Source organism: Falco peregrinus, chromosome 2, assembly GCF_023634155.1.
Source record: "Falco peregrinus isolate bFalPer1 chromosome 2, bFalPer1.pri, whole genome shotgun sequence".
Classification (NCBI taxonomy): domain Eukaryota; kingdom Metazoa; phylum Chordata; class Aves; order Falconiformes; family Falconidae; genus Falco; species Falco peregrinus.
The window spans coordinates 23,071,649-23,099,277 of NC_073722.1; the positions used below are offsets into that span (position 1 = coordinate 23,071,649).

Genomic DNA, 27,629 nt, shown 5'->3' on the forward strand with positions numbered 1-27,629 from the left:
ACATCACTTGGAAAGAATAACTGTTTTGAGTCTGTTGCAAAGAGATTCTTTTATCATATCTAAATAGTAAGACACAATAAACATCTCCCAGTTAGGAGATCTGGCAGATTTTGCCATTCAGCTACTATCCATACAGGTTTTTGGTTTTCTAATGTTGAAAAATCGTCAGGATGATCATTAAGAGATTCCAGGCAGACTCTCTTGTGAAGCTGTATGTTGACCACCCCACCAGTTGACTCAGTTTAAAAATACAATTACTACATCTCTCATTATTTTATCAGGTGCTGTAGCAACTGCTTCTTTCAAGATCACCAATGAGAAAAAAAATGTGGCTGTTAACAGCCAAGCCAGAGACAAAAAAAGGAAAGAAAGGGTGATGTCTGTTCTGCTGCCTGGCTCCATGGAAAGCTGGGCAGACAGAGCACGTACCACATGCCCACTAAGTGCCATTTATCAGAAGCTTGAAGGGTAAAAGACAGAGCAGCATTTCCCTGCTGCATTGCACAACACTGGCCACCTTGTTACCTGCCAATGACAAATAAACACATTTTGTTCTGTGATATAAAATCTATATACACACAGAGAGGTCTGATGGCTGAGTCTTTAGTGTTCTGAGAAAGAAGACAAGAACACCTACCTCTCATTTCAGGCAGTACAAACACTCAGTGGAGCACTGGGTAAATCCATACGAACACAGTTCTTATTTCCACTGGTACCTCTACAATCATACAAACTAGAAACTTTGTGTTTTTAAAAAGGCAAGGCAAAATCACCACAGAACACTGACACTCTGAAATCTTAGAGGATTTTGACCTACTTTTGAGAATCCCTTATCTTAGCATGTTGTTTGGCAATAACCTAAATGAACTGTATTATCTCCCTATCATGTTTAAAATCTTTTACTGAGAGCTCAAACTTATGTATATGGCTTGACAAAAATATAACATAACAGACAAAAATGGGGTGGAGCAGGAAGTGCATCTATACTTCAAGAACCCATATGGGAGATTGCTTGGGATGGTGATGATGCAGCTCACAGAACAATGCCTGGTTTACTGAGGTGACCTCTGAAAACTTTCAAAGACATAATACAAAATTGGATTATTATTCCCATAAAAAATAAAGGAATTCTGTATTCCTCAGCAGCAGAGTCTCTGCTGGCTTCTGACATAATGCACATAGTTAAAATGAAGGAGTAATAACACATGCAGATGATCATTAAGACAGACAGGAGTTGACATGTTTCCAAGAGGAACCTTCTAGTTATGTTTCAGAGACCCAACATGTCAAATGTAATAAACTAAATTGCCTGAAACAAATCACTCTAATTTCATCTTTATATATAATGATACCTGTTTCCCCACACATATCCTAATGTAACTCATGAGACATAAATCTATATGGGACAAACTTGTATTAATTTTATGCTTACCAAATACATGAGGTACTCCTGTAAGCATTGCATCAGATCCAATATTTTTGTTTGATACATAAAACCAGCGAGCAAGTAATTAATGCTGTTTTTTACATAGATCTTATTAGTTCCAAGTAACTGCTTAAGAAAAATCCCAGTAATGCAAAAGTTGTGCTCCACTGTATTTTTCATGCAGTTGTGTGTCTGCTATACTATGAATCCTAAGCTCCCGTCACGGACTAAAGGGGAACCACTGCCTTAAGTGGGATGCATTTCAGCCTACCAAAAGGATCAACTCTGAAGAGGAAACTCTAGCTCTTTCACAGCCTGAAACCAGTTTTAAACACTCATGCACTCAGGCCTTACATCAGCATCCCTACACTGGAGAAGATTATGTCAAGAATAAGGGAATGATTTGGGGAGATCAGATCACCACTTTCAGAAAGAAACAACTACACTGACCTGCAGGCTCCACCCATCGCTCCCAAGTTACTGAAAGTTTGCTTCCGATTCATAACTGGAGGTTTCCTTAATGTTTAGCTGCTCAAATTGAAAAATAATTCTAAAGCAGCCACAATTAGCAGGATTTTGTTTTAATGCTAGCCAAGCGATTCCTCTTAAAAGACTAAAACAATGTTGTGGCATTCTCTGGGGACTTAAAAGAAATTTTAGTTCCCACAAAGGCATTTATTCACTGATAATAAGCAGGGCTCTACCATTACTACCAGACTCAGAAGGGTCTCTGAACTAGTAAAACTACAGTAAGTTTCAGGAAAGGAAAGGGTTGATTTATTTCCTTGCTTAGCTGCAACACATTTATACCCCATCTTTCAAAATACTTCACACTTAAAGTGCAATCAAAGTTTAAGTTGTAGAGATTCTATTTATTTTTTTTTAAGATTAAATATTCCCAAACTCCAGTTAACTGAATCAGCTTCAGGTGAGGCTTTGTTTCTCCATGACATTTCTGTGTCAGTAAAATCCCAGCAGAGAGAAAGAAATATCAGGAAGAGCAGCAGAAAAAGATTATAAAGTTACATGCAGCCAATAATGGAAAGTCTACAAAAGGCAAAGCCAGTCAGAATTTTTCAGCTGAAAATCTTGCCAGACAACACTTAATTTTTTGCATCCAATATAGTTTTGGGGTTTTTAACTCAAAATCTAGGGAAGGAGAACAACCAAAAACCCAGTAGTTTCCATAATCTTTTCAGAAATAGGAAATTCAGAGTTAAACCTCAGTTCTGCCTTAGTGAAATCAGAAATTGAGTTTATCTTCTGTATCCTAGACATACTCCTTAATCCAAAGGCCTGTCTTCCTCTTTCCACTCTTCTGTCAAAAATATTTAGTAGTATAGCTTTCATTCAAATGGGAATAATTAGGAAACACTGATATTTTTATAAGACAGAATTCTTTTTCTTTTAACCAGCTTTTCTGAAGATTCTTCCAAATAATTCTGCATTACCATCCCTAACAGATATTAACTGCAATTACTTCATGTAACCATTGCTTTCCCATCAGCCTGTACTATTCTGATGGATTTCAGAGACTACCACATTTGACAACAAACATTCCATAAAATTATAATTGATCATCAGTAATTTAAAAAAGAAAAAAAAAAAAATTGGTAGGACAACTATTGTAAAGAAAATACAGCAGGGTGTGCTTTGAAGCTTATGTGTGGGTGTCACCAGCAGAAGCTCAAGAGTTTTGTTAGCAGCATATTTACAGATACTGGTTCCCAGTGCACGATAAGCCCTTGCATACCTACATAACCATCTGGCTGGCAAGGAAGTGGCTGTTTAGAGATCGGATACTGGTTTAGCTTTCTCAAAGTTACATGACGACATCATCTCTTAGAAATCAGATGCGACACCATCTATCAAGTTTATGATCAGCATCTAAAACGAACTTTCTAGTGACCGACAGCAAAATTAGCAATATCTCATCTGACTCAGGAAAATTCTGAGGCAGATAAAGATTCCAAGCATGATACTTACATATTCTATTTATCATGTTAATATTTCTTATACTTTTATAGTAAATAAAATAGTTTTAGCCAATTAGCTAAAAACAGGTTCTTTTCCCTACAATGACACTGTGAGGACCTCCTGCCAGTCCAGATGTTGTTCGATAGTGAAGGAGGATTACACCTCCGTATAGGGACAGCAAGCAGAGCTCAACAGCCCCTGCCCACAGCTGCTTTCCACTACTGCATGGTGCAGCGTGTGTTAACTTGAAATAACCTGTGACCTGCAAGCAAAGCACCACAAACACTTTACCTGCATGCTCAATAGCACCACTGCGAACCAGAGAGGTAGAAAGACTCACACAGGTTGGTATTTGGTCAGCTGGCATGGGTTACATTGATAAAAAGCAAAGAGAATGGTATCCAGTTTCCCATTAGATGCTGATGTCAAGGATAGCATGAACACCAACAATCTTGCTGATTTTTACTTCTTTCAATCATTCCGTGAACAAAAGCTTTAATCAATTTTTTTAGAGGAAAATATTCATTAAATATTTACTCAAATGAATTACTCGTGCATTCCTCTTCAATCTAAAGTGAAATACCTTTTGCAACATGCTGGCCATTTAAATGTCAATTCTTCATGTCCCCTTCAGTTACTTACCTAAAAAGAAAAGGAAAAATACATTAATTTCCCATGTTCTCAAATCTATCATGAATACATACCTTGGTCTCCACTCCAGTAAGTTTTCAGTACTTATAAATTAGGTAAGGCTAGTAAGGTAATGTGTTTTGGTTATATTATTTGTTTAGATGACATGTTTCCACTTTGCTTCAGCTAAGCATTCAGTAATTGAATTTAAGGATTTTTTTCTTATTATTGCTTTTTTCCTCCCCAGTAAATGATTTTCAAATAAAAGCTACTTGATGCCCTCAATAATTAGATTTCCACATTTTCTGTATTTACTCTGGGAAAAGTCATAATTGCAGTTGCAGTAATGGAAATATAAAACATTCAACACAAGTACCCCAGCGTGGTCTTCAGTACAGAAATTTGTGCAACTTCCTAACAGCTACTAGCAAGAAAAGGTATTTGAGCAGACAGAACAGAGGACAGCAAGCCATAAGACTTTAGTGAGAATAGTTCTATGAACTCAGGTACAGCTTTCCTGCCAATCTCCACAGGATCCATCCATATTTTAAACACTCAGTTCCTTCTCAGTTCTGTCATTAGTCTCTCATGGCTTTAGAGATTAAACAATGCCCTGTAACAGCAGGTACCACTGCCTTTCTGAGGAACTAGTTACTAACGAGAAAGTAGATAAAAGCTTGCTGTCAACAATGCTTGCGTCTTTATTAATTCACTACTCCATAATTTCATCTTGTTTACTCTCCTCCCGCCCCCACCCCCCACCCCCCCCCACCCCCCCCGGCTTTCCTCTCAAGCCATCAAAACCATTTCATGAGCTGATGCTCTTTTCTTGCTTTTACTGTGCTTTTTAGAAAGGAACGGTTGCATTCATGGCTTTTCACATGAAAACTTCAAATTCTTAACAATAACCAACTAAACACCCAGAAACAGCCAAAATTTGTAATCCTTAAGGGATTAAATTGAGGATATCACAAGGGATTAGATCTGTACTTCATATCTGTCCAAATGATACAACAAATGATCCATTTTGCAGTCCTGTAATTCCCTGCACTGTATAGAAACAGTTTTGGTTACTTAGAGCATTAATTACCATCCTAAAGCACTTTTAGAGATGACTGCAAGTTAAAGCACAATTTCTGTAACAGAACAGAGAGCTTTCAAAATGTACTTGGCAACACTAGCAAGCAATATATAACAACAATGACAAAGACAGATTGTCCAGCACACATAATTTGCTAAGCAGGAATCCCACCAGGCTCCTGCCTCCAACAAGTCAAAATGGTGAGTTGGTTCACAAACTCATAAAGCTGGTGTTAGTATAAAGAGGCTTGAATTTCTTTGTTTTAAAATTTTGTTTGCTGCCTTGCTTTATGAGGCTCATGTCTTTCAGGCTTTTTGCTTAAGGGAAAAGGACTAAAATCACATCTGAAAATCAAAACCTGAAACAGTCATATAAGCATATATTCCTGGGAGGAAGAGCTGTAAGGGTTTTATCAATTGTTAGGTGAAATCCCAGCAAAGAGTTCTAAATTCAAGTTTTATCTTGAGGACATTGGAGCAACAGTACATGTAAGCTCCCAAAACCGGTAACAAATCTACACCATCTGGTCAGGAGCAGTGAGAGCAGCGAGAGCAGTGTATGCGTGACAAGATCACAGTCCTCTTCCACAGAAATATGGTTTTCTATGTTGTTATACACTGCATCTGTCTTCAACAAAACCCTTCTTTCTAGACCAGGTAGCCATGAGTTCAGAACCTCCTAGAGCTCCCGTCCTCCCCTTCTCACCCAGAAGCACTTGCCCAGAGGCTGAGGACCCAGATGGGAAACACATCAGCACAGCCTGGAACTGGCCTCAGGTGCCCATCACAATTGTGCAGGCAGAAGTATCTTTGCTCAAATCTAGGTGGTGGCACCTGTTCTTCTCCATACCCCATAGCAGGGGCCAAGTGTCACAACATCTGCAAATCTCAAATGAATTGCAACTCATTTCTCCCATCCACACATCATCTATCACTCTTCTGTGATTGCATTGCATTTATTGCTACTTCTTTTATATACTGAAACCAAAAATAATTTTTAAAGTTTACAACACTACAAAAAGTAGGATTTTCTTAGATGAGCCTTAAACTACTCAAAATACATCCTTACAAGCACTGATTCTGAAAAGAAAAATATTTTATATGGCATCCATACCACCACTTTTGCCATATGTTGGCTTTTCAGATCTTTTCTTAACTGATACCACAATTTGAAAATTATAAGAAACATAGGTGAAACCCATAACAACTAAATAGCTTTCATATTCAATCAAAAACTCATCTGAATTTCTTTGAATCATAACACCATACTTTGCAGCATTATGCTTGCCCAAGCTTTCTGAAAAATTTCAGATGGAAATTTTACTTTTTCACATTATGTGCTCACACTGAACAGAGTGTACAGGCTCAACATTAATTCTGTCTGTACTCAACTAACTTTATTTTAGACTGAATTTTAGATCACTGCCAAATTCAGACATCTACTGCACAAGTTCTGCTACTCCCACCTCCTGTCAGCCTACTCTCTGATGCCTCTGAATGAACACTTTTTTTCCCCTGGCAGAATACGTATCATAATCCTCTTCTAAAGCAGAAAAGTTTGGTTCTCTAGTCCAAATGCATGTACATGTTTAACCTTTTTTAAGAGAAATTAACTGCCAGCTACAATTCATACTTTGCCAGGGTACAAGCCCATTTCAGAATGTATAACACTATTGTGCTTTAACTACAAGATATACTTAGCTGGATTTAAAATGTACTATTACATATTTTTATTCTTAAAATGACAACTCAATGCTATTATTGCCATCTGACTAGAACTATCTGCTTAAGCATGACAATTTTTAGGTTTGATTTTTTTTTTTTACCCCTTCCCCTTTTAAGAGGAAGCATACTTCTCAAGATTAGCAAGAAAACAAGTGAATCCTGTGTACCACAGGCACTCTCACTGCTAGTTTTCCTGCAGTTGTTTGTAATTAATACCCATACATCCATTCCACAGGCAATTTTAAGTGATAATAAAGACCTCAGTGACTTTTTTTGCAGCGTTGTCTTTGCAATTTAAAAAGATGGGAAGCCCCATACAAAAAGTACACATTGAACTTCAAGTAATACAGCTAAAGCTTATTTCTGTGGGAAAAAATATTTTTGTCCTTTGCTATTTGGCAAGCATTACGCTGATTCAATTGCCTGGAGCTTATACCAGAAGAGATGAAATCAAGACAAGCATCCCTTGTTGTGCATTAAGAGTAATCATCAAGAATGCACATACTTCAGCTGTCTTTTGTGCATTCTAGCTGCAGATCACAAGCATTCCACTCAGATGAGGTGTACATTTCTCTTTTATCAGCGAAAAGTAGTTATGCAGGAAACCACCATCAGACAGACTCCAAACAAGGCGAGTCATACGCAAATAATGAATCCCATACCTTTTCTTTCATGTAACATCCTTCATTTTGCACCTTCACAACCCAAGTCATCTGAGACTGTACTGATTCAGGAATCAGTTTAGTGCAGATATAGGAAGTGAGCTGTTAGACTTCATTTGGCATCTCAGCTGCTTCCTTCAAGGAACACCAAGCCAAGGTCAAGCTGAAGGCACACTTGCTTGAGGACAGGTGTTGCTCACTGCTCCTAGGTTCTTCTATCTCTGCTATTACCAGGGTTTGCAATTGTCACTGCTTGTAGTTGACAACAATAGCCAAAGAGCTTAACTTGTTAAAGTATGCCAGTTCTGTGCACTTAAGCACATGATTAAATGGGATATAGACATGGTTTGAACCTCCTCCTGTTCAAGAAAGCAGTTAAGCACATACTTGACCAACAAAGTTCTAAAAATTTGTTGTGGGCATTATCCCACAGAAGAACTATCTCTCAGTAACTCTGCTAGTGCCAAAGTGTGCAGCAGATCCCCACAGATTTGTTTCAAGAACACTTTAAAAGTCTTGAAGAGTTCCCTCATTCCTTCCACCACTCCCTCCTACACCTTCCAACAAGAAGAAAAAAAAACAAACAGAAAAAAAGAGATTTATTTGGTCACGGGTAGCATTCTGTATCTAAACTAGCCAAATATAGATTTCATACTTAGATTATGCTGTAGGCTCAAGGTTGGGGGTGGATTATGTTTAAGATCCTGCTCTGAATCAGGTAAAACAAGCATTTGAGCTTATGATGCCAACACACCATGCAAGAATCCTTCCTGATCCCCAAGCTCTGAGTTACACTGGACAGGCATCTCAGCTTCTTCTGTAAAGCTGCTCCACTTTGTATAGTTAAATATTTATTGGGTTGGGGAAAGAGGACGCATAAAGTGTGTCATAAAGCATTGAAGAAATCAGAGTAATTGATGAGCCATTAAAAACTACATTACTGTTTCCTTAGGCATTTGAAGTGAATCTAGCAGTACCGATAAAATGTTAAAATGACTAATCTGCAAGGCTGGCTGCACCATTTGTACGAAGAGCTGATTGTCTTTTTCACACTCCCTCCTTTCCTCTTTCTCAATACTATACCAGCATATTACAAACAACAGCACAGACTGCCAGAAACGTTACCATACACAATAAGCATGGTTTTCTTCTCTAATATTATTTTTTGAAGAGAAATATGATATCCACTGTAGAGAGAGAAACAATGACCACATTAGCAGCAGGTGTCATAATACCACTTTCATCCATGAGGCTCCAAGCCTCACCTTCCTCCAATTTTAACGGAGGATAAAGATGCAATAGTTACTATGAAACAGGGAGAAAACCAGTATACAGCTTAAGCATTGAGCTTCTGGTGAAATAGCATTTGTGCTACTGGATGATGCTGTCTTTTGTCTGTCTAACAATTAGAAACGATCCTTCAAACACTCTGACCAGAATTGTATTAACCAGCAATTACAGACATAAATATAGCTACGAGGCCGAAGTCCTATTTCTCCTACTACTGCAGAGGACTTTAAATGAAAATAGTTTAGTCCAAATCTGTGTACTGCCATCTGCTTTGTGAAACCCTGACAAATCTCCTTCACTCAGGATCTGTGTCCACCAAGATCAGACAAACAAAAAGCTGCCTTACCTTCAAAGTATTCGTACCAAGAGTTAGCAGTGACTGGTAAAGCACTACTGTTATACAGTGACCCCCATGTTGTCTGTTTTGGCTCATCCCACGTCCACCAAATAGTCATGCTCTTTGATTTCCATACCAGGTTCTTGCATCTGCTTAGAGTACCTTATGCAAGAAGCACACACTGTGGTTTGTTTTGCTTTTTAAATTAGAATGTGATTAAAAAACACATTCTTCCAACCTAGTCACTTTTATCCTTCACTGTAACATATGTTGTGTTTAAAAATCTTATTTTTAACTCATCTTTTAAGAAATTCAGTGTTAGTTTCTGCAACAATTTATCTGCCTTCCCTTACTTTTGGTCCTCGATACCTTTACTTGCTTATCCTGATACCTGCAGCTCACTGAGGAAGCGCATGAGAAAAGCTCTATTAATCAGATTTCATATTCCTCCGGTACTAAACATACCACACTTAGCACAACAATAGCACTCACCCTCAGCATTCCTGTGTGGAAGGAAAGTAAACAGAAGGTATTTCCCACTATTATCTGTCTGAATAATTGTGCTTCTCCTATATAAAGGAGGTAAAAATTGTTTTACCTTGAAAAAAAAAGCTCTGTGACTGCCTAGGTGCTTGAAAGAGAGGGGATGAAGCAGAACTGTGTTCCCTACAGGGTTGGGTTTTGGGGTTTGGTAGGGGCTTGGGGTTTATTTCAGATTCACAGGAGATTTTCCATGTAAAAAACAAGGCTGTGTGAAGATTCCTACATCATTTCAGAAACAGTCTCCAGCTACTGATATCCCCTGGCATATCTGCAGCTCTCTAGGTATGTTTCTATAAGCAGGGTCTTTGAGGTTAAAACCCTAACTTTCTACATATTGGCCACCAGGACAGAGAGGACAGATGACGGGGAGAAGCAGACACCCAGCCTAGTAGTGTTTTCTTGCTTTAAAAGATGTCAGTGTCATGGCCTAGGCAAAAAGCAAGCCTGGAAAAGGCAACTTAGGACAGAGGTATCCAAGCAAGAGAGTGAAGACGGCACAGAAGAAGCTTTATGGGGACAAGAGGCATAAGAAAAAAGGTCAAGAAAACCCAAGAATGAAATGTTCTGATGAACAGGAGTTAAGGATGTGCAAGCAATCACTACATGAGATAACATACTAGCGCACTACTACGTGGGATTCCTTTACACATATTTCTCTCCAAAGCTGCACAGAGAACTAATTATCAGCACAGGCTTCCTATGAAGAGAAGAGAAAGCAGGTGCCAGGGAGAGAGAAGGCCAGCAGGAATAGGCAGGATGGGCAGGGTGTGGGAGAGGCTGTGGAGGACAGTGCAGAGGGCCCAGGAATTCACGTCACATGCATTCACTACGCTCAGACATCACTGCCCTGTGCCCTCCAGCTGGGTTGGTTTCACTCTTGTCCTTTCTGTGCAGGAAAGGCACCAAAAAGTGCATATCAAACAAGAAATTGAAGCCTCACATCTTCCTGTATCTCTTTGGAGTTTTCAGCTTTTGAGACATTTTGAGACATGCAAGCTTTGGGAGAAAACAAAATTAAGGTAAAAACAATTATTCTGTGGAGAAAGAGGCGTTTTCCCCCAACCAACAGGAACAATCCTGGTATACTGACTTCTGAAGGATGGCGTAGCTTCATATGAACTCAAGCTTGGAATGGGGATGTGCTTTTAACACATTTAGACCAAGCTCCATCACAGCACTGTCAGTTCACAGAGTCAAAATCTGTACTACTGCTTTGATTTCAGATTTTTAGATAGCTGCAGGGTCAAGAGGAAAGGCAAGAAGCAAGAAAGAAACTGCAGGACTATCGCGATGACAGTAACACCAACAATTATGCATCAGGAAGTTGTATGAATCCTGTCAAACCACTAAGATCACATCAAGCAAAACTTGAAGCTACTACAAGAATCATGTACTTGCTCAGTTCATCTTACTTTTAACTCCAGTGAGGCGCATTTGACTCACTTTAAAGAACCATTAACACAGAGCAAGTTGCAAGCCAGAACAACAGCCTACGAGAAGACAGAGTAATCTTAATTTACATATAGCATCCTGATACTGAATAGATAGTCCTTGGTGAACTTCTTGCATGGGGGACTTTTCCTATAGGTACCAGATGCATAGGAGTAGCGGTGCTGTCAGAACCTTAGCTTCCTATTTTCCAACCAAAAACATGGCCACTGAGATTTAACTTAGTATTGCTCAGTTCTTTACCCACTCATAGTGGTTAGAAATGGTAACTAGGGGTGGATTTTAACACAGGAAGTGAAGTATTACACCCTAGAGCGTAGTAACCATTGAATACAAATCTTAATTTGTATCCTCGAGACCTTTATACACTGCCTAAAATGTTAAAAGTGATGCATTAAAATGAATTTGCTTGTATTTCTGCTAAAGCACTTTCAAACTAAATGCCTCTGCATCTTCCTCTTCAAGAGCTCTACAGCCAGCTTCTTTTTTGTTCCTGTAGCAAACTGTTTCAGTGCCCTGGCAGGGCACTGAGTCACCAGGGTCACAGAGAAGGAGAACAAACACTGCCTTTGTGCAGGTTCCTTGGAAGGCAGCGAGAACTCGGCTCACAGATACAATACTGTCAGGGACATCAATTGTACAGTATGCCTGATATTCAAAGCACCAGTAGCATGAACTCCTTCACTTTGGCACAGGCCTTCAAAGCCCAAAGCTCTTCTCGATATTTTCAGTTTAAAATAATCCTAAAAAAAAAAAAAAAAAAAATCACTTGCGTGTAACTGGAGCTTTAACACTACAGCCCAATTCTGCAAACCCTTTGAAGACATCTGTATTATTTACAAGAACAACAGCATCAAAATAGTAATTTATTCTCTCTTCCTCCTAACCCTAAGCAGCACCAAGGATATTTTTAAAGTGTTTAAATAGTTTAAATCCACCGTGTACTTATAGCTGTCTACTGTAGAGAACGACTAAGTTTTCTATTAACAGAAACTCAGACATCTTGCAAATTCCAGTTAAATCTTGAAAGTGGGGCAGCAACCCAATATACTTTTATATATATATACACACACTATCTATATAAAGCTATAACACAGTATTTTATATTTGGTTTCATTTACTGTGATTACAGCGTTCTTCTTGAAAGCACTAACGTGCCAGAGTCTAATATATGGATCCATGGTACCTACCGAAGTAAATCTAGGCATTAGCTGCAAAGTAATCTATTTAATCCTTTAGGGAAAGGGAGACAGAATATTTCTGCTCCTCCAACACAAAAAAGAACAAGCAAGAGAGAAGAGCTCATAATCTTTCCAGAAAAACTCTACTGAATTCTCCTGCCATACCATCTTTTTGCAACTGATATATGAAAAACTCATTTCAAATTTGTGCTCCTCACATAGAATGGTACTTAATTCCAGTTTTGCTTAATGAAATCTATAGATTGAGCAAAAGAGATTTCATGGGAAAACATAGAAACCATTTACTAAATGCTATACTGATGTCAACCATTCTGAGACATCTGGTTTAATGCTACTTTTGTTTTGATGCAAGTAGAGGTAATGTTACTAGCAGTACAGTTGTATGATGTGGTTCCACTTCAGCTTAACCTTTCGTTAGTGACGGGATGGTACCCATTATTTCTTCAGGCTAGCTAACGATCACATGCTTGCTACCAGGTAGCTCTGAAACACCTCACCTCCAGAGCTCCCTTTTGGAAGTTGACAAAATGTGCTGAAGTACTTCTTATTTTTCCTGTGCCAAGACAAATTATTTCAGAGACCTCAAGGAGATCATTGGGCAAGACACCTTCGTGTCACCCCTACAATCACAATCTTTAAGGGTTTTTGGTTTGTTTGTTCAGGTTTGGGTTTTTTTTCTAATGCAATAGAAAAGACTTACTAGAGTTGATCCTATTTCTGCAAGCATTGCACCAGAAGTTCTATTTGAAGACCAACATATCATCCTGCCCCACACAGACACAGCTCCAGAAGACTGGAATCCAGGACAGTGAGAGCAAAGTACAAGGAAATTATGTTGAACAGTGCCTCTTCGTAACAAATGAAGAGAGACTGAACACACAGTATTATAAAACATACTCACTAAGAAGCATGCTCCACAGAAACCATGGTAAAACATCATCAGAAGAATGCTGGCCAAAAAAATAAAAAATCAATTAAAAATTGCTTTGCATGTCTCTGCATACAAGGAAAGCAGAAGGCAAACACTTGTAAGCTTCTGTTTGAAGGGCAATGAATATTGTAAATTCATATTAAGATCTGATTAGAGAGAGAAATCAACAGTTTATTAGTAAAATAAAGGGTGGTGTTTTGAAGAAGTGGGGAGGGAAGAAGCTCTGGAGAACTCTGAAATTGATACCCGTTATATTCCATGCCAGAGGAAAAAATGGAGCCAGTAGAAGTTAAAACAAAATAATAAAGTTAGTTTCACATTAACACTTCACTTTCACACTACACCAAAAGCCTTATTTTTGGCAAAGACAGCCACTGCATTCATCACTGTAATAAAAACTTGAACAAGAGCTGTGAGGATGCTCCAGAAAGCCACATGCCAAAAATGCCCTGCAAGAAAAACCCAGAGCACTCGGGTTCTATTCATGTAACTGGATTAAACCCATCTAAGTCCCGACTGATACTAGAAGAGGCATACCTACAGGGACATACGCCTACCCTTAATGCAAGATGTCCTTAAATTACAGGCATAACTGAGTTACTGCAGGGAAAGGAAAAAAAAATAATCAAGAGTGGAAGCGTTAAAGAGGAAAGGCAGAAAGCTCTGCTGTGTTCATGTCAACATGACGATCCAAATAAAGAGACAAGGTGTCTAGAAGTGGCTAGGATGTATTTCAATTTGGACTACAGACTCAACATTGTAAATATCTCAATGTTTTCCATACTTTTTAGGTCTCCACATTACGTAATACTCAGTTTTGAAAGATGACTACATAAAACTGACAGCTATTCCTCAGACCACTAGATCTTTTTCCTTTGAAATATTAAATCCCCAAACCTGCCATTTTCTCTCTGACAGTGACATTTCAGAGAGAGAGAGAGAGGTCTCATTCATCACTGCATCAAAGTTAATAACGATTGGAACATGAAGCCAAATGAGGATTTCCGCAAAGCCACCCCGTCACAGAAGACAGGGCAGTATCAATGCGCAGTAGCAAAAACTGCCTCTGCCTCCCTCTCCTGCTCAAGTCCTGACCCAGTGTGCTGACTTTCAGCCCTGACAGAGGAGCAGCAGCTGGCACAAGGCCAGTTCAGCACCTGAGCAGTCACAGCAGAAAACAAGTCCCACACAGACAGGATCCTCTCAAAGTCTGTACCTTCAGCAACAGCAAGTGCAACAGGGTTTTTCCCTTGCCTATCGTACGTAGTGCAAAATTTGGCCCGAAATATTAAAGAAGGGAGAAAGGAGAGAGAGGGGGAACAATCAATCAATCTGACATTCCTCATGTCTCTCCGTAGGGTCACAGTAGGTCAGAGACTACAGATACTCATTAATAGCCAGTAATTAGATAACCGTCCACCACAAATATACACCACTGCTTCCACTGAGAGCACAGAGATTAATGGTGAGAACATTTGAAAAAAACTCTTAGCAGGAACGACTGTTAATTCATTTCAAAATTATTGATAAATTAGTTTATAGCATTGATTTATTTTGACACATTTTCTGAAACACTTCACTAGCTTTCTTGCTATGTGACCCAAGATTTTCTTACTGGTCTCTCAGGACAGGTGCTCTCTAAAGACCATGCTCACAGCATCGCAAGGGACTCCTGAGCTCCACGGTGACAGCATGGCTTGCTGTGACATTCACTGGGTGCCAAGTAGCTTCGGACTTCAATATACAGTTTAGGAAGTGAAGCTGAAGGACACACAGTTGAGACTCCTACTTGCAAGATGAAATTACCTCAGCAGCCATTTCTGTTTGGCTTCCTTCCTATTTTTTGTGCTCTGTGCTCAAGAGGCTTTAACTAGCAGCCTTTTATTTAATTAAAATTAAGATGCTGATCTAATTTTTTAAAAAGGAAGCAGAATAAAAGTGTAGCTTGGGAAAAAAAACTGCCTTACTGAGTCTTGCTAGACTTGCAAGTTACCACCTGCTCTATGATGAGAGATTACTGGGGAGCAGGGAGAGATGAAGCAAAGGGGACAATGGCAGAAATTACTATTTTAATTCAGTTACACAATTCCCCCAAAACTGGTAGCTCTAGCAATTCCTGAACAGCTGTAACAGAAAATAAACTGAATGGAAGGTCACAAAGCTCTCTAGCTGAGGAGGAAGGAATGCCAATCATTAAGATATTCCCTTACTATATTAAGGACCACATGGGACTCGGTGCTCTTTAGCTGACAGGCATAGGTATTTCACTCCTCTCACTACTTACTAAGCTATTAGCATATTATAAAAATGTAGCCATGAGGATGGAGGCACACAACACAGTTTGAAGATTAAGCCACTTATGACCTTGAAGATGACATTTCCTTGTTCGGTATGAAAAGCCTAGTAAAGGAAAGTTTTCTTACAGTCTGGGGAGGCATAAAGTGCAAGTGCCATAGGGCAGAAACGAAGATTAAAAATAATAATTGTAATCACCCTCAGTCATTTTTCTTTCAATGTAGTTTAATTCATTATTTTCATTACACAAGTTAGAAAGAAAAAAAAGGGGCAAAAAAGGCCCCAAAAGGACACTAATAACTCTTATTTCCTTCAATAAGAAAAAAAAAACCAAACAGGTAAGAAATTCAGATTAAAACTTGCAGTACCTCTTTCATTTTGTACTCTTCCAAGAGCACAACAAGGATGAAAACTTCTTAAGACAGATGCGAGGAGGAAGAATAGGGGCAAAAGGGAAGGAATGAGTGAGCAGCAGTAACACAGCTCCTTCATCTGTATCATCTCCCCCCCAAGAAAAACTTTCAGAAAAAACCCGAAACCATCTCTTAGAACAAAAATGGAACACTCTGCTTGAACTACATGTTTTCCTCTTACGTTTTGTCTTCTAGAAAAAGGAGCTATTGTTCACCATTAGCCAGCCTGCCTAGTAGCTGTCATGTTTAAAGGTATAGCATGCCTGCCGCACTCTGCCTGCCTCCCCTGGTTTTGACACATCTGCAGCAGGAACAGGCTCAGCCCTGAAAGCCCTGCCAGATTCATTAGGTTACCCCTTGCTTTCAGCAACACTTATTAGTTTGCACATTATGCCTGTGGGTCAGAACTGGCTGCTGTCCAGCCAGCCTGGAAAACGGAGTGAGCAGGCAGGTCTGCCCGTAAATGGCAAGGCAGACATGCCCGCAGTCTGACTGTACAGTGGTTAGCACACCAATTACACAGATAATTTCCAGGCTTATATTCAGAAGGCCAAATTCAGAGTGAAGGCCATAATTCAAGGATGGTGCTGCTCCCCCTCGCCTTCCAGATATGAAATTTCTGAATCCAGAATCTGGTGGAAAATACACACAGGGAAGGTTTTTTCTGTTTGACTTGGGTTTAAGACAGAAACTTCTATTGGAAGTTGATCGATTTGGACTTTGCTTGTATTCAATTAAAAAAAACGATTATTAATAACCTCCGAGAAGAACAGCTCCAAAAGGAAAAGTCAACATATACTGTACCATGCATGGGATTTGCTGCACAAAGGATAAAATGCCCAACTGAATATCATCTAGGATTAAGCATAGATCTGGCATAGCATTGAGACTGGCCTATAATTTTCCAGATTCAACAGTTCAAAACAAGCTCTAATTCCAAAGTTACCTATTCTTATGCAAGCCATTTAATAAAAACAAAAAGCCAGTATTTGTTTCTCTTTTATCTATTCAAAGAAAACAAAGAATAGAGAACACATACAGAGAGAAACATAACTCAGCAACATCACAATTTGTCTCATGTTCTGTAATAAACAAAATGTCTGGACTTTTTCTTTGGGATGGGGGGTGGGGGGGAGGGGCATGGAATAAGAATGGAGAGAACCTGGAAAGATTTGATCCAGAGTCCTGGAACAGTAAGGAATATTCCCAGAGACCTTTGATTTGACAATGGCACCACTGACTACCACAGCAGAACTTCAGAAATGTGTAATAAAGTGTGACTAAGCACGAGTTACACTCACTGCAGAAATAAATAATTTGCATTAGCCATAAAAATGTATCTGCTTACATAAGTCTACGATCTTAAAAACGTGTGTGTGCATTTGCACAAGAAACTCAATAACCAAAGTTATACCAAACACCCAGGTATTCCTTTCAACCACATTTCACTCTCATATCTTAATTTCTGAAGCAGAGCCATCACTCTGTAGCCAAACAACTTTCTCCAGAGCTGCTTGAAACAGCATATTCCTTTTAAACACTTAATTTTTTTTGTAAGAAGTTACATCAAAAAACTATATTTGTATGCAAACCAAATTAAGATTTCAAAAACTCCTATCTTCAAAATGATACAGCATCATGTAATTTGCAATTTCTGGGCTTTCTTGACAGCAAAAGATGATATTTTTTCCACATTAAGAATTGCTGACAGATGTTTGCCCCTCTGTTGTTAAACAAGTCTTGATAAAAATACACTCAAGTCTTAATAGAACTGGATGTACCCTAAGTAGGTTTTCCTTTTGATCTGCTCTACGCCTCATAGGCTTTTTTGTCTGCTTGTTCTAGCACAATGCGTGTTTGGTACCACAACAGTGACAGCTGACAACTGTTTTTCCTGTTTGCAAAAGCTTTACCATTCAACTTGAACCAAAAGCATTTGTCATGTTGCATGGCAGTGAAGTAGATTTAATCAGATGAGGCCACTAGTGTTGTCAGTGCCAGGCCGAAAGAATTTGGTAGAACAAAAGTTGGATTTATCTCTCTGGGAGTCTGGGCAGGGAGCAGCAGTGTATCTTTGTGAAGGCACCAGGGGGAATTTTAAGAGGAGAAGAAAAAGAATGCAGGAGAAAATTTTCATTACAGTTAAGTCAGAAAATAACTGTTCTTAAGTGACCGGCAGGATGCTCCTACCAGCTGACAGCCACCACTGTCAGAATTTTGACAACATAAAGAGAACTTTCACATCCACCTTTCAAATGTTACTAAGATGGAGGAGGATACTTCCTATGCTCTATTCATATAAATATATATCTCCAGAATAATAAGCATCACCTGATACCCGGTCACATTCTGCAATGAAGGTGCAAACAATTAATCACAATGGATGGCCATCCCCAAACTGCAGAAATGGTCCTCCAACGTATTCCATTAGAACTTCAAATTCCTTAGAAGACTTAACAAACACATTGTACCTCTTCTAGCCAATGTCAGTGACCACCTAAAAAAACAACCGCCAAACAAAACAAAAAAATACCCCACAAACCAACACTCCACTCAAAGAAAGGAAGTCTTCATCGTTTTGCATAGCCACCAAGATAGTATTTCTTCCTCTCTGTACCCTTTTGGGTGATAGAGTCATTCCAGAACATTTACACACATAACTTAGGCTCAGAAGAAAAATAATAAATAAAAATAAACGTGCAAAAATCAAGTTGAAGGCTTGAAGCATTTCAAACTCCCAATAGCGAGTGAAAAAACCCACAGCTCCGACTTAGGAGCTTTGCTGATTTACATCAGACTAATACAGTCTCATCACAAAGTTCTACCTTGCTAAGAGGATGTTGGTGCAAAAGGAAGAAGCCCCACAACTAATATGATTTTAGAAGTCAGACTGTGGTTCTGTCCTGCTACAAATTGGGATGGAGGGAAGGACTAGAAACACAACTTGTCTTAAAATTAGACCGTAAGACAACTTGAAAAACAAGGCATCCAAATTAATAGTCTATGTGAAGATTATCTAATCTTCTCGTGTGAAGATTCAGCCTGTTACATCCACATCAGAGACAGAACAGGAAACCAAATATTTATAGTTAGCAAGAGAGTGGACACCAACAGAGTTGCCTTGATACTCTCTTGCATTATTTTAAAATGACAGTTTAAATCTCCCCAACGTTTAATTAACTTGCTGCCAAAGGTCAGAGAAAGAGGTGCCTGGATTTTGTTTAGAGCGTGCTGGTATAGCTGGTTCTTTGGCACAACGAGCCCAGTTTTTGGCATTACTATATTGAAAGCTGCCTACAGTACATTAATGAATTGGAGTTCAGCCCTGCATGAAGTGTTTCAACATTCACTCCAACTGTGCTAAAGGAATTTCCCATTTGCTTTTTTCCGCCAATTAGAGAGCCACTGGAACAAAGCACAGCCTTTTGAAAGGTGCAGCGTGTCCTCAAGTCCTGCTAAGTCAGGGGGAGGTATGGAATATTTTGATCGGCTCAGAAGATAACCCTTACCTCTGAGAATCAAGTTGTAAGCAGGACACTATTTACTAATGTTAGATGAGTTTTACAACATTTTTGTAACTTGACAACCTACAGGCACCACTATCCATCTAGACTTAATCTAGTCCTTCATCCAGGAGATGCAACAGTTAATGGGAGCTGATGAATTTTAAGAGACTTAACTTACTTTCACAGATACTGGGTCACATCTTCAAGTACACAGAAAGCATGCATTTAAAAATCTGTTGTAAACGCCTCAATACAACATTTAAGTGTTTGAAACCTCACTGCACCTGCAGACCATCCGGCTCTGAACCCAGCCCCACCAAAAGAGTGCTCACTGTTATAAGGCAACAGGCCCAGCAACTTTTATACATTTATTCTTGATTCCAAACTAGAGAAAATTAATTTCAGAAGACGTCAGAACCACTTCAGAAATGCCTTGCCATTTAATTTATCCTGAGTGGCCAGAAAGCCACCTAAAATCTGATATTTTTAAAATTAACTTAGAAAAAGTGGAAATCAGATGTCTGCATTCTTGTGCGACACCATAACCATGGTATGCTTTATTTGCGTCCAAGGAAAACACTCGCTGTGCTTCTGGTTGTACAGTGCCACATGTCTCTCTGATTTCAGCTGCACAGCAGGCAAGTCAGGAGATCAGTAGCACAGGCCCGAGGGTCTGATCCTCTTGTTGCTAACGCTGTCAGTGGAGTATTTCCTGCTGTCTTTATTGCCTGCTGAAGCAGGTGAAACCCTTCACCACTGTTCAGTAAGCATTCTCTTGTCACCAGAAGCATCCCCTCCTGCATCACCATTTCTGGATCTACCATTCTAATTCAGCAGCATTCTACAAAAATTAGCAGAGTACACAAACCACTACTTTTATTTAGGGCACTCAGAAAATTGTGTTAAGATTATCATAATTAATTTCAATGCCTTCAGATTGAAAAATCAATTTGGTTTCACATCTAATTGATCTTTACACTTGCAGTAACAACTTCACGCCCAAAAAAGACACATTGCAAAACAGACTTAAAACATAATTTCTTTGCTGTTTTGCATTGCCGTTTTGTAATTAAGTTAAGATATCATGCTGTATTTGAACATTAAGGCAAATTATCATACCTTAAAGTACAGAAAACTAATAACTGGTCAATAAAATTAGCACTGTCAAATTTTACATCACAAATACAGAACATTAAAACAAACCATTTCGACTAAGATAAGTTTTCGTGGCTTGGTTGGCTGAACTGGTATTTGAACGGTAGACTTCACTTCCACAGCAGTATAAACCAATGCTTGTTTGTAAGCCTCTTTTTCAACTTGATAGAAATTAAAGTTCTTACATTATTAATGAACTTTTATGCTTCTGAAAGTGAGCTTTTTTCCAGAAGACAATAACAGCCAGCCTAGTGCAAAGAAAAAAAACTAAAACTGAAGCTGAATTTCCTTCAGATGTTTTCTATCATCAGTGAATTGGCATCAGTACCAAAAAAGTAGGATCACTCCTAAACACCTTATAGACCAACACATGGGATGCAATGACAGCAGGAGTAGTATCAGTAAGATAATAACTACTACAACCACATCCCTCCTTAACATACAAGATGCATTTTACATTCCTTCTTTCAGTAATTTAAATATTTGCAAGCAGGTCAGGTTTTCTAGACTTAACACCAGAATTTCAGAAACCCCTTCAGAAGGGTAGCCAAAACCCCAGGGCCAGCCCCTGGGGTATCTCAGAGGACAGTGATGTGAAGGGAGACTGAAAGCAAAGATGGCAATCAAGGAGCAAAGGCGGCCAGAGAGGAAGAACAGTATTGGGCCAAAAAAGCCATGATGAGATAAAGCTGCAATGTTTTGTTTCACCTCAAGAAATGAAACCCAGGAGAAATTCCACCTAGGTCACCAGCTGCACCAACTGCAGCAACAAGAGAACCGCGTGCTTTCCTTGCCAAGCAGGCATGCACGCCTCCAAACTTGTTTGTGTCAGATGTTTTATTTTCCATTCCCCCCACCCAAAACTGCACCATTTACTTCACACTTTAAAAATCTTTTGAGTACCTATGCAGAATAAATCTTAATGAATCTTGTCTCAAACTAACTGCAGACAAAAATATAACTGACAATGCAATTGCAGAATAGATTTTTAGAAAAACAGAAGGAAGAATATTCCTCTAAAACTCATTCCCCATTCCCCCAGTATTTATTCTTCAGTTCCTTTTATATATTTTTTTCAGCACTATGAAAACAACTGGGACTTGTGTTTCAGAAATTAAACTTCCTATCTGTATTGGCACAGAAACCTGTGCAATCAAATTTCATCTTTATCTAGTCAAGAGAAACACAATGAACACAAGAATGACTGTTTGGTTGTCTTCTCAGACACGCCTCTTTCTTTAAATTCCTTAATTATATTTTTCTTCACCACAACATTAATTTTCAGTTAAACAAAATGCAATTTCTCTTTGTTTACTAAGTCCTGATACCCAGGAAGGAAACAGCAGCTTAGAGGAGTTTTAGTTCCGAAGTCCTGAGCATTGCTCTCCTCCCGATTCCAAAAAATCGTTATTGATTCCAGCAAGCAATAAAAGCAGCACTGCGTACTTCTGAAAAATCTTACAAATGCATGCAAAGACCACATGCATTTTTATGTCCTTCTCAGGGGCACAAGCTAATGAAATATGAGGACTTCATTTCTGAAAAGCTGCAAGAGTCTATCAGGTTGCACCAGATACATACTGTTGTCAAAATGTCGGATTCCTTTTCCAGTGTATAGGGGTTTTGCACCTTCTGTAGGCTTCCCTGCATATCACAACTTGCCATGCAAAAATATTCTTTTCCCATTTGAAATAAAAGTTATTTCTTATTGCAAATAGAAGGGAATAGCAGGCTACCACAAAATAGTAAGTGCAATTGGCTTTCAAAAGGGTGCCTGTAGTTACGTAGAAAGAACACACACACCTACATCTCTCAAACATCTCTTTTCGATAATCTCCTCATGATCAGTAAAGGGAAGCACTAATCTCACGCATCAGACAATGGCTTTACTTTTCGATTTAAAGTAACTTTCTTAAACAACGTTCTGTGTTCATGAAGAAGCAGCTTCCATTAGTTGGTCAAGAATTTTCCCACTAAATAGTTGGAAAACTCATACTGGTTAAAACTAGCAGATCTTCATCTCCTTCTTCAGTTTTGATAAGTCCTTCGCAACAGGCTTGGAATGGTTGCATCCATTCAAAACAGAGAAAAAGGCAACTTAGTAAAACAGTTACTCTAGTTGTTTGTGCAGAATATTAATTTTCACCTTTATTTGCTTCTCTGGAATGTCTCCAGGGTCTCTTCTGCATTGCTCTTCAACAACTGGTTCAAAGACTTATTTTTTAGGTCACAAAAAAAACCCAAAAAAACCCACACAAAAAAACCAAACCACAAAACCAACACATTCCTTATCCAGATCTATCCCTCATTATCTCACACACCAAGCCCTAGCAGATACACTTTCCTCCCTGTATCTCTGCCACTGTTGTTCAGGGCTTTTTTACCCCTTCTATTTAATTGGTGTAAAAGAGTAAATTTCAAAATCTGTTTATTAGGCATATGGTCTTTAATGGTTTTAATATTAGAAGGCCAAAACTGAGCTCAAAAAATATATATTAACTTCAGAAGAGTTGTGTTCTACAAGGTTACTGCAGGACAAGAGTTTGCCATAGCGGCACCCAGGATGGAAGCTGTCTCTACATAAATATTTTCAGCTCACTGTTGATTGGACAGGAGGACGAAGCTCGTGAGCATTTTTTTAACCTTACAAGTTTGTTTAATAAGTGATAGGCCTCTCCCCACATCCCTCTCCTCTCTTGTCTTTCAGCCTTTACAAACCCCAGAAGTAGTACTTGGCCAGCATGGCAGGTGTTCTGGTATCCAATGCTACTCCCCCAAAGTCTCTTACTGTTCTGCCATGTGGTACCATTGTGCATGTGAACGTCACCGAGGATACACAGGCACCTCTGCCCTCAGAAGGAACCTTTCCAGTCCATGCTGGATATTTCTACTTCAAAATATTTCTCTAAAGATACTTAGTAGTCATTGCAGGCCCTAAAGCACTAATACGATACAATGCAAAACATTAGTTTAAAATAGCAAACCCCTGCACTCTGAATATTTCATCACTTTGATGCAGGTGACAGAACAGGACACAAAAGGCATGTGAATGGCTTACGCACAAGTTGTATTGAAACACAACCAAAATTCAAATGTGATCACAAGTCTTATGCTGTCCAAGAGCAAATCATAAAGTAAGATACTACCTAAATATAAACCAGGTCACAAAAATAAACAAGGTCACTTGCAGTCTTATCTGTAGCTTTCCACTGGCAAGCAAGTATAATAACAGAAAACCTGCCCCCAAGCTTTCCACATATTCAGGAGGTTCCTTATTCCCCTTCTCACAGTGACTCCCATATACGGCCCATATATCCAAAGGAACATAGGTTCATAAATAAAAGCAGACTATTCTCTCCCCAGCTCACCCCCCCAAACCAGCCCTGACTGGAAAAGGATGACAAAGCTGTTTTCCAGCAACTGTAAGACCTCCAGCATTTGGGTTTGGGTAGGGTCATAACCCATCCCTCCTCCACCGAAGGACAGAACTGTGATAGCATCCCTGCATTCTGCCCAAACACAGGTCTTTACTCAAAAGGAGAGTCCCGATATGAACATCGGTTAACACATGAGAGACCACAATCACAGAAACAAAAGGAGTTTCCATTCTACCAGAGGAGATAAGCAACTCTGGGTCTTCCACATCTTAAACTAGTGTCCTAAGCCCAGGTTACAGAAATTGAGGGGTTAATAAGAAGTCACCACATCTTTCTGTATTTTCACCAATTTGAACAAAAAATCTGACTCAAATTTCACAGATATTAGTACAACTCTTCCATTAAGGATAACAGTTTAGTCCTTGCAACCTTTTAATTATTTTTTACTCTTTAAAAAGCATGAAATATTTAAAGGTAATGTGAAAATTTATCAACATTTTTAGATGAATATTTCATGCTGATTTTAAAGAATACAGTAATTTTTCATAACACTTCTGTTGTTAAGTACAAAATTTCAATTCTACACTCTCAGGTGTGCTCTCAGTACAATGAAAAGGAATTTTTAATCTTGTACAAAGCCGACTATAAACATTGACTACTGCAGAGAAATAATACATTAAGGATGAGTTTTTTCAAAGCTACTTAAGTTATTAAAGAGCCCACACAGCTCCCATTTAAATTAATAGAAATTGCATGTCTGAATCTCATAAGCAATTCTGAATACTTCATTATTCTATGAAAGATTCTCCCAGTTTAAGAGTAGTAAGTTTAGAGTAATAAATCGATAACATATTATCTCTGATGTACAATGGAAAGACTTCTCAAAGCAAAGTGAGCATTTTTTGAAGATGTTACAATTGTCCTTTTTTTTCTACCCACAGAAAAAAAACCTCCCTGTATAGTACATTCACTTTTGCGACAAAGCTTTACAGACAAGCAAACACAATAAAATTTAAAAACTGTCTCATTTCCACATAAGCTATAACACTTAACTACTTACTTTCCCTTTCTGCTTATGATCTTTCATCTGCAAAACAGATGTACAACCTAGATAAAGCAAATGAAAGACAAGTTTCTGAAATGCATGTTTGCTCTCATCAGATAGCAATATCTTTTTCAGCCCTGTCCCTCTCCCTCTTTTTTAAAGGTCTTTAAAAGCTGCCAAAGAAGCAACAGAGGAGTAGTAGTGCTGCCATTCAGACTGATTTAAGGAAGGTGGATCCATAAATGGCTGAGACCATACAGTAAAGCAGGTGCAAAGTTCTTCCTGTGATATTAAAGTAATTGGTGCAGCCAGTGTTGTTTGTTTACATACAAACAGCCCTGTATCTTCAAAAATAAATACACCTGTTCAAATATTTAATTTAAAACAATCCTTTATATTGCCATAAATGGTTCTATCTATATTTTTTCACAGACAGGTACAATGGAGAGCTGAGAACAGACATTTTAAAAAAAAGTTGGAAAAAATATTTATTAAAAGCCCAACACATTTTTAGTTGAAAAAAATTATTTGGACTACATTTCTGAAATATCAAGGTTATCATTTAACCAGTGATTACTTTCACATGGAAATAATTAAAGTTATTTTATTTCACAAGACCTAAACATATGACATGTTAATATAATTGTCACTGCACAGCTCTTAAAGGCACATTTGAAGACTTTAGATGCTGTACATCCTAACAGTCAACTAGAAGGCTTAAAAAAGCCTGGAAAAATCCAGTTAAAGTTGTAATAGCAGCTTAGTACATTTAGAAGCCAAAACATTAATGTTCAAAACACCGTGCAGATATTGCTCCTTCTCACAAAACTTTGTCAGTGCACTGACTTTATTAGTCTTACAAACAACACAGGCTTAATTAGGAATTCTTCCTTTTATCCAATTTAAGTTCCATTATTGATATTTCAGCTGTCTATGGGTCACAGTTTAAAGCAGAACACATCAACCCTGCTTAAAGCCTGTAAATTGCAACAGAGACCATAGAATTGAGCAGTTTGATGAAGTAAGCATGACAGTCTCAACTAGCTTGGAAACCGTGATGTCAAACCACCCTCACCTCACTTAGGGCTTTCTCTAGGAGCACTTTGTTGACCAGTGGCAAAAGCTTTATACCAAGTTTTAGAGATTCCAGACTTCAGTGGTTCCTATGCTAATTCTCACTGAAGCAAGGAAATACAGAAACGGTAGCTAAAACATGTTAATACAGAATTCAGATGGCTTGCACTTTCTTTGCTCTCAAGAAAGGCTAAAGATTCTTTTATACTTAAGGATATTCTCGTATTTTGTAGTCATAAAATACTTTTAAAAGCAAATAACAAGCATCCAAGTACAGGGGGTAAAAAAGCATGAAAAACTATGATTTTTTTTTTTTTTTTTCAGAAAACAAGAAGGGGAACAGGGGGAGAGTAGTTGAATATGCTGTGCTACAGTGGTCATTACCAACATGTCCATCAGAATTCAATTAACATGGACATGAAATATCAGGATATAGACAAACAACAGACTATGCTGTGAAATCTTAAGAAATTACTGCTATTTGCCAGTAATTTGATTAGCAAAAGCAAATTCTGTTTATCACAAGTGTTGACACTGTTGCAATGTTTTGCTTTTCAGTTTTTTAATCAGCTGAAGTAAAAGAAAACAAGAAACATTTTCTAATTTCACACTCACCTTCTACTCAGTACTGCTTCCATTAAATACTATTTACATGGAATGATCAAATCCAGACAGCAATTTAATCTGAATAATAGGTTCAGTTTTTACAGAAGTAATTTTAATTTTCAGCAGAAACAATTTAGAAACATTTTCAAATAGGTCTTTGTTCTTTTCCCCGAAGACCTGAATTGTATTATTTCCCAAGTTCTTTGAGTTTTCAGTTTAGCATTCTCTGCTGAAGTGACCACGAACCTATGATCAAAACCACATCTTTAATAGTTATGCCCCAAATAGTTTGCAGTATATCTACATGGTAACTTGCACTGCAGAGGTGTTTCACGGTAACTTAAAACTTTACATGTACTTCTCATACATCAGAAGTATTTCATGAAATAAAGACTCCCATACATTTAAATATACAGTCCTTTCTAGTTGTAAACCAACTGAGATTAGTTTCACTTCACTGTGTTTAGAAGCCATCCTAACATCCACATCAAACGCTCACTTAGAGTAGGCAGGTGGCAATAATAAGAATGAAGATTAGCTGAGGCGACAAAGAAAAAAATAATGCGTCAATTCATGCATATCACTCAAACCATAAGGACATTTGGGAAGATGGACTGATAGCATTATATCATTCTGTGTTATATTCATCTTTTCTCTCCTTCATTTCCTCAAAATGGAAAGCTGCCACAATAATGTTATTTTTCAATACAAGTGAATTTATTATAAACACTAATTTTGTGCACAACACAAATTAGTATTTGGATACATCTCACAGACTGCACACTGTACATATGACACAGCAGTGATTTCCAAGAAATAGGTTATATGAGAGTAGTCAACATCAATATCTCCTGTGTAAGAGAAAGATGATTCCAGATTCATCTAATAAGATTCCCTTTATGGCAA

General features: G+C 38.4%; 1 protein-coding gene across 4 annotated transcripts in view; it reads right to left on the minus strand.

Annotated features, from left to right (window-relative positions):
• Positions 1–27,629, minus strand: part of ANK2 (ankyrin 2) — a 382,481-nt gene that overhangs the window by 319,558 nt on the left and 35,294 nt on the right. For 3 of the 4 annotated variants that reach the window (XM_055796032.1, XM_055796031.1, XM_055796033.1), the window contains exon 2: positions 3,987–4,045. The exons of the other annotated variant lie outside the window; for it this stretch is intronic. In XM_055796032.1, the coding sequence (XP_055652007.1) occupies positions 3,987–4,007 (21 nt within the window). In that variant the 5' untranslated portion in view covers positions 4,008–4,045. The remainder of the gene's footprint in view (positions 1–3,986; positions 4,046–27,629) is intronic. 4 annotated transcript variants of the gene reach the window in all.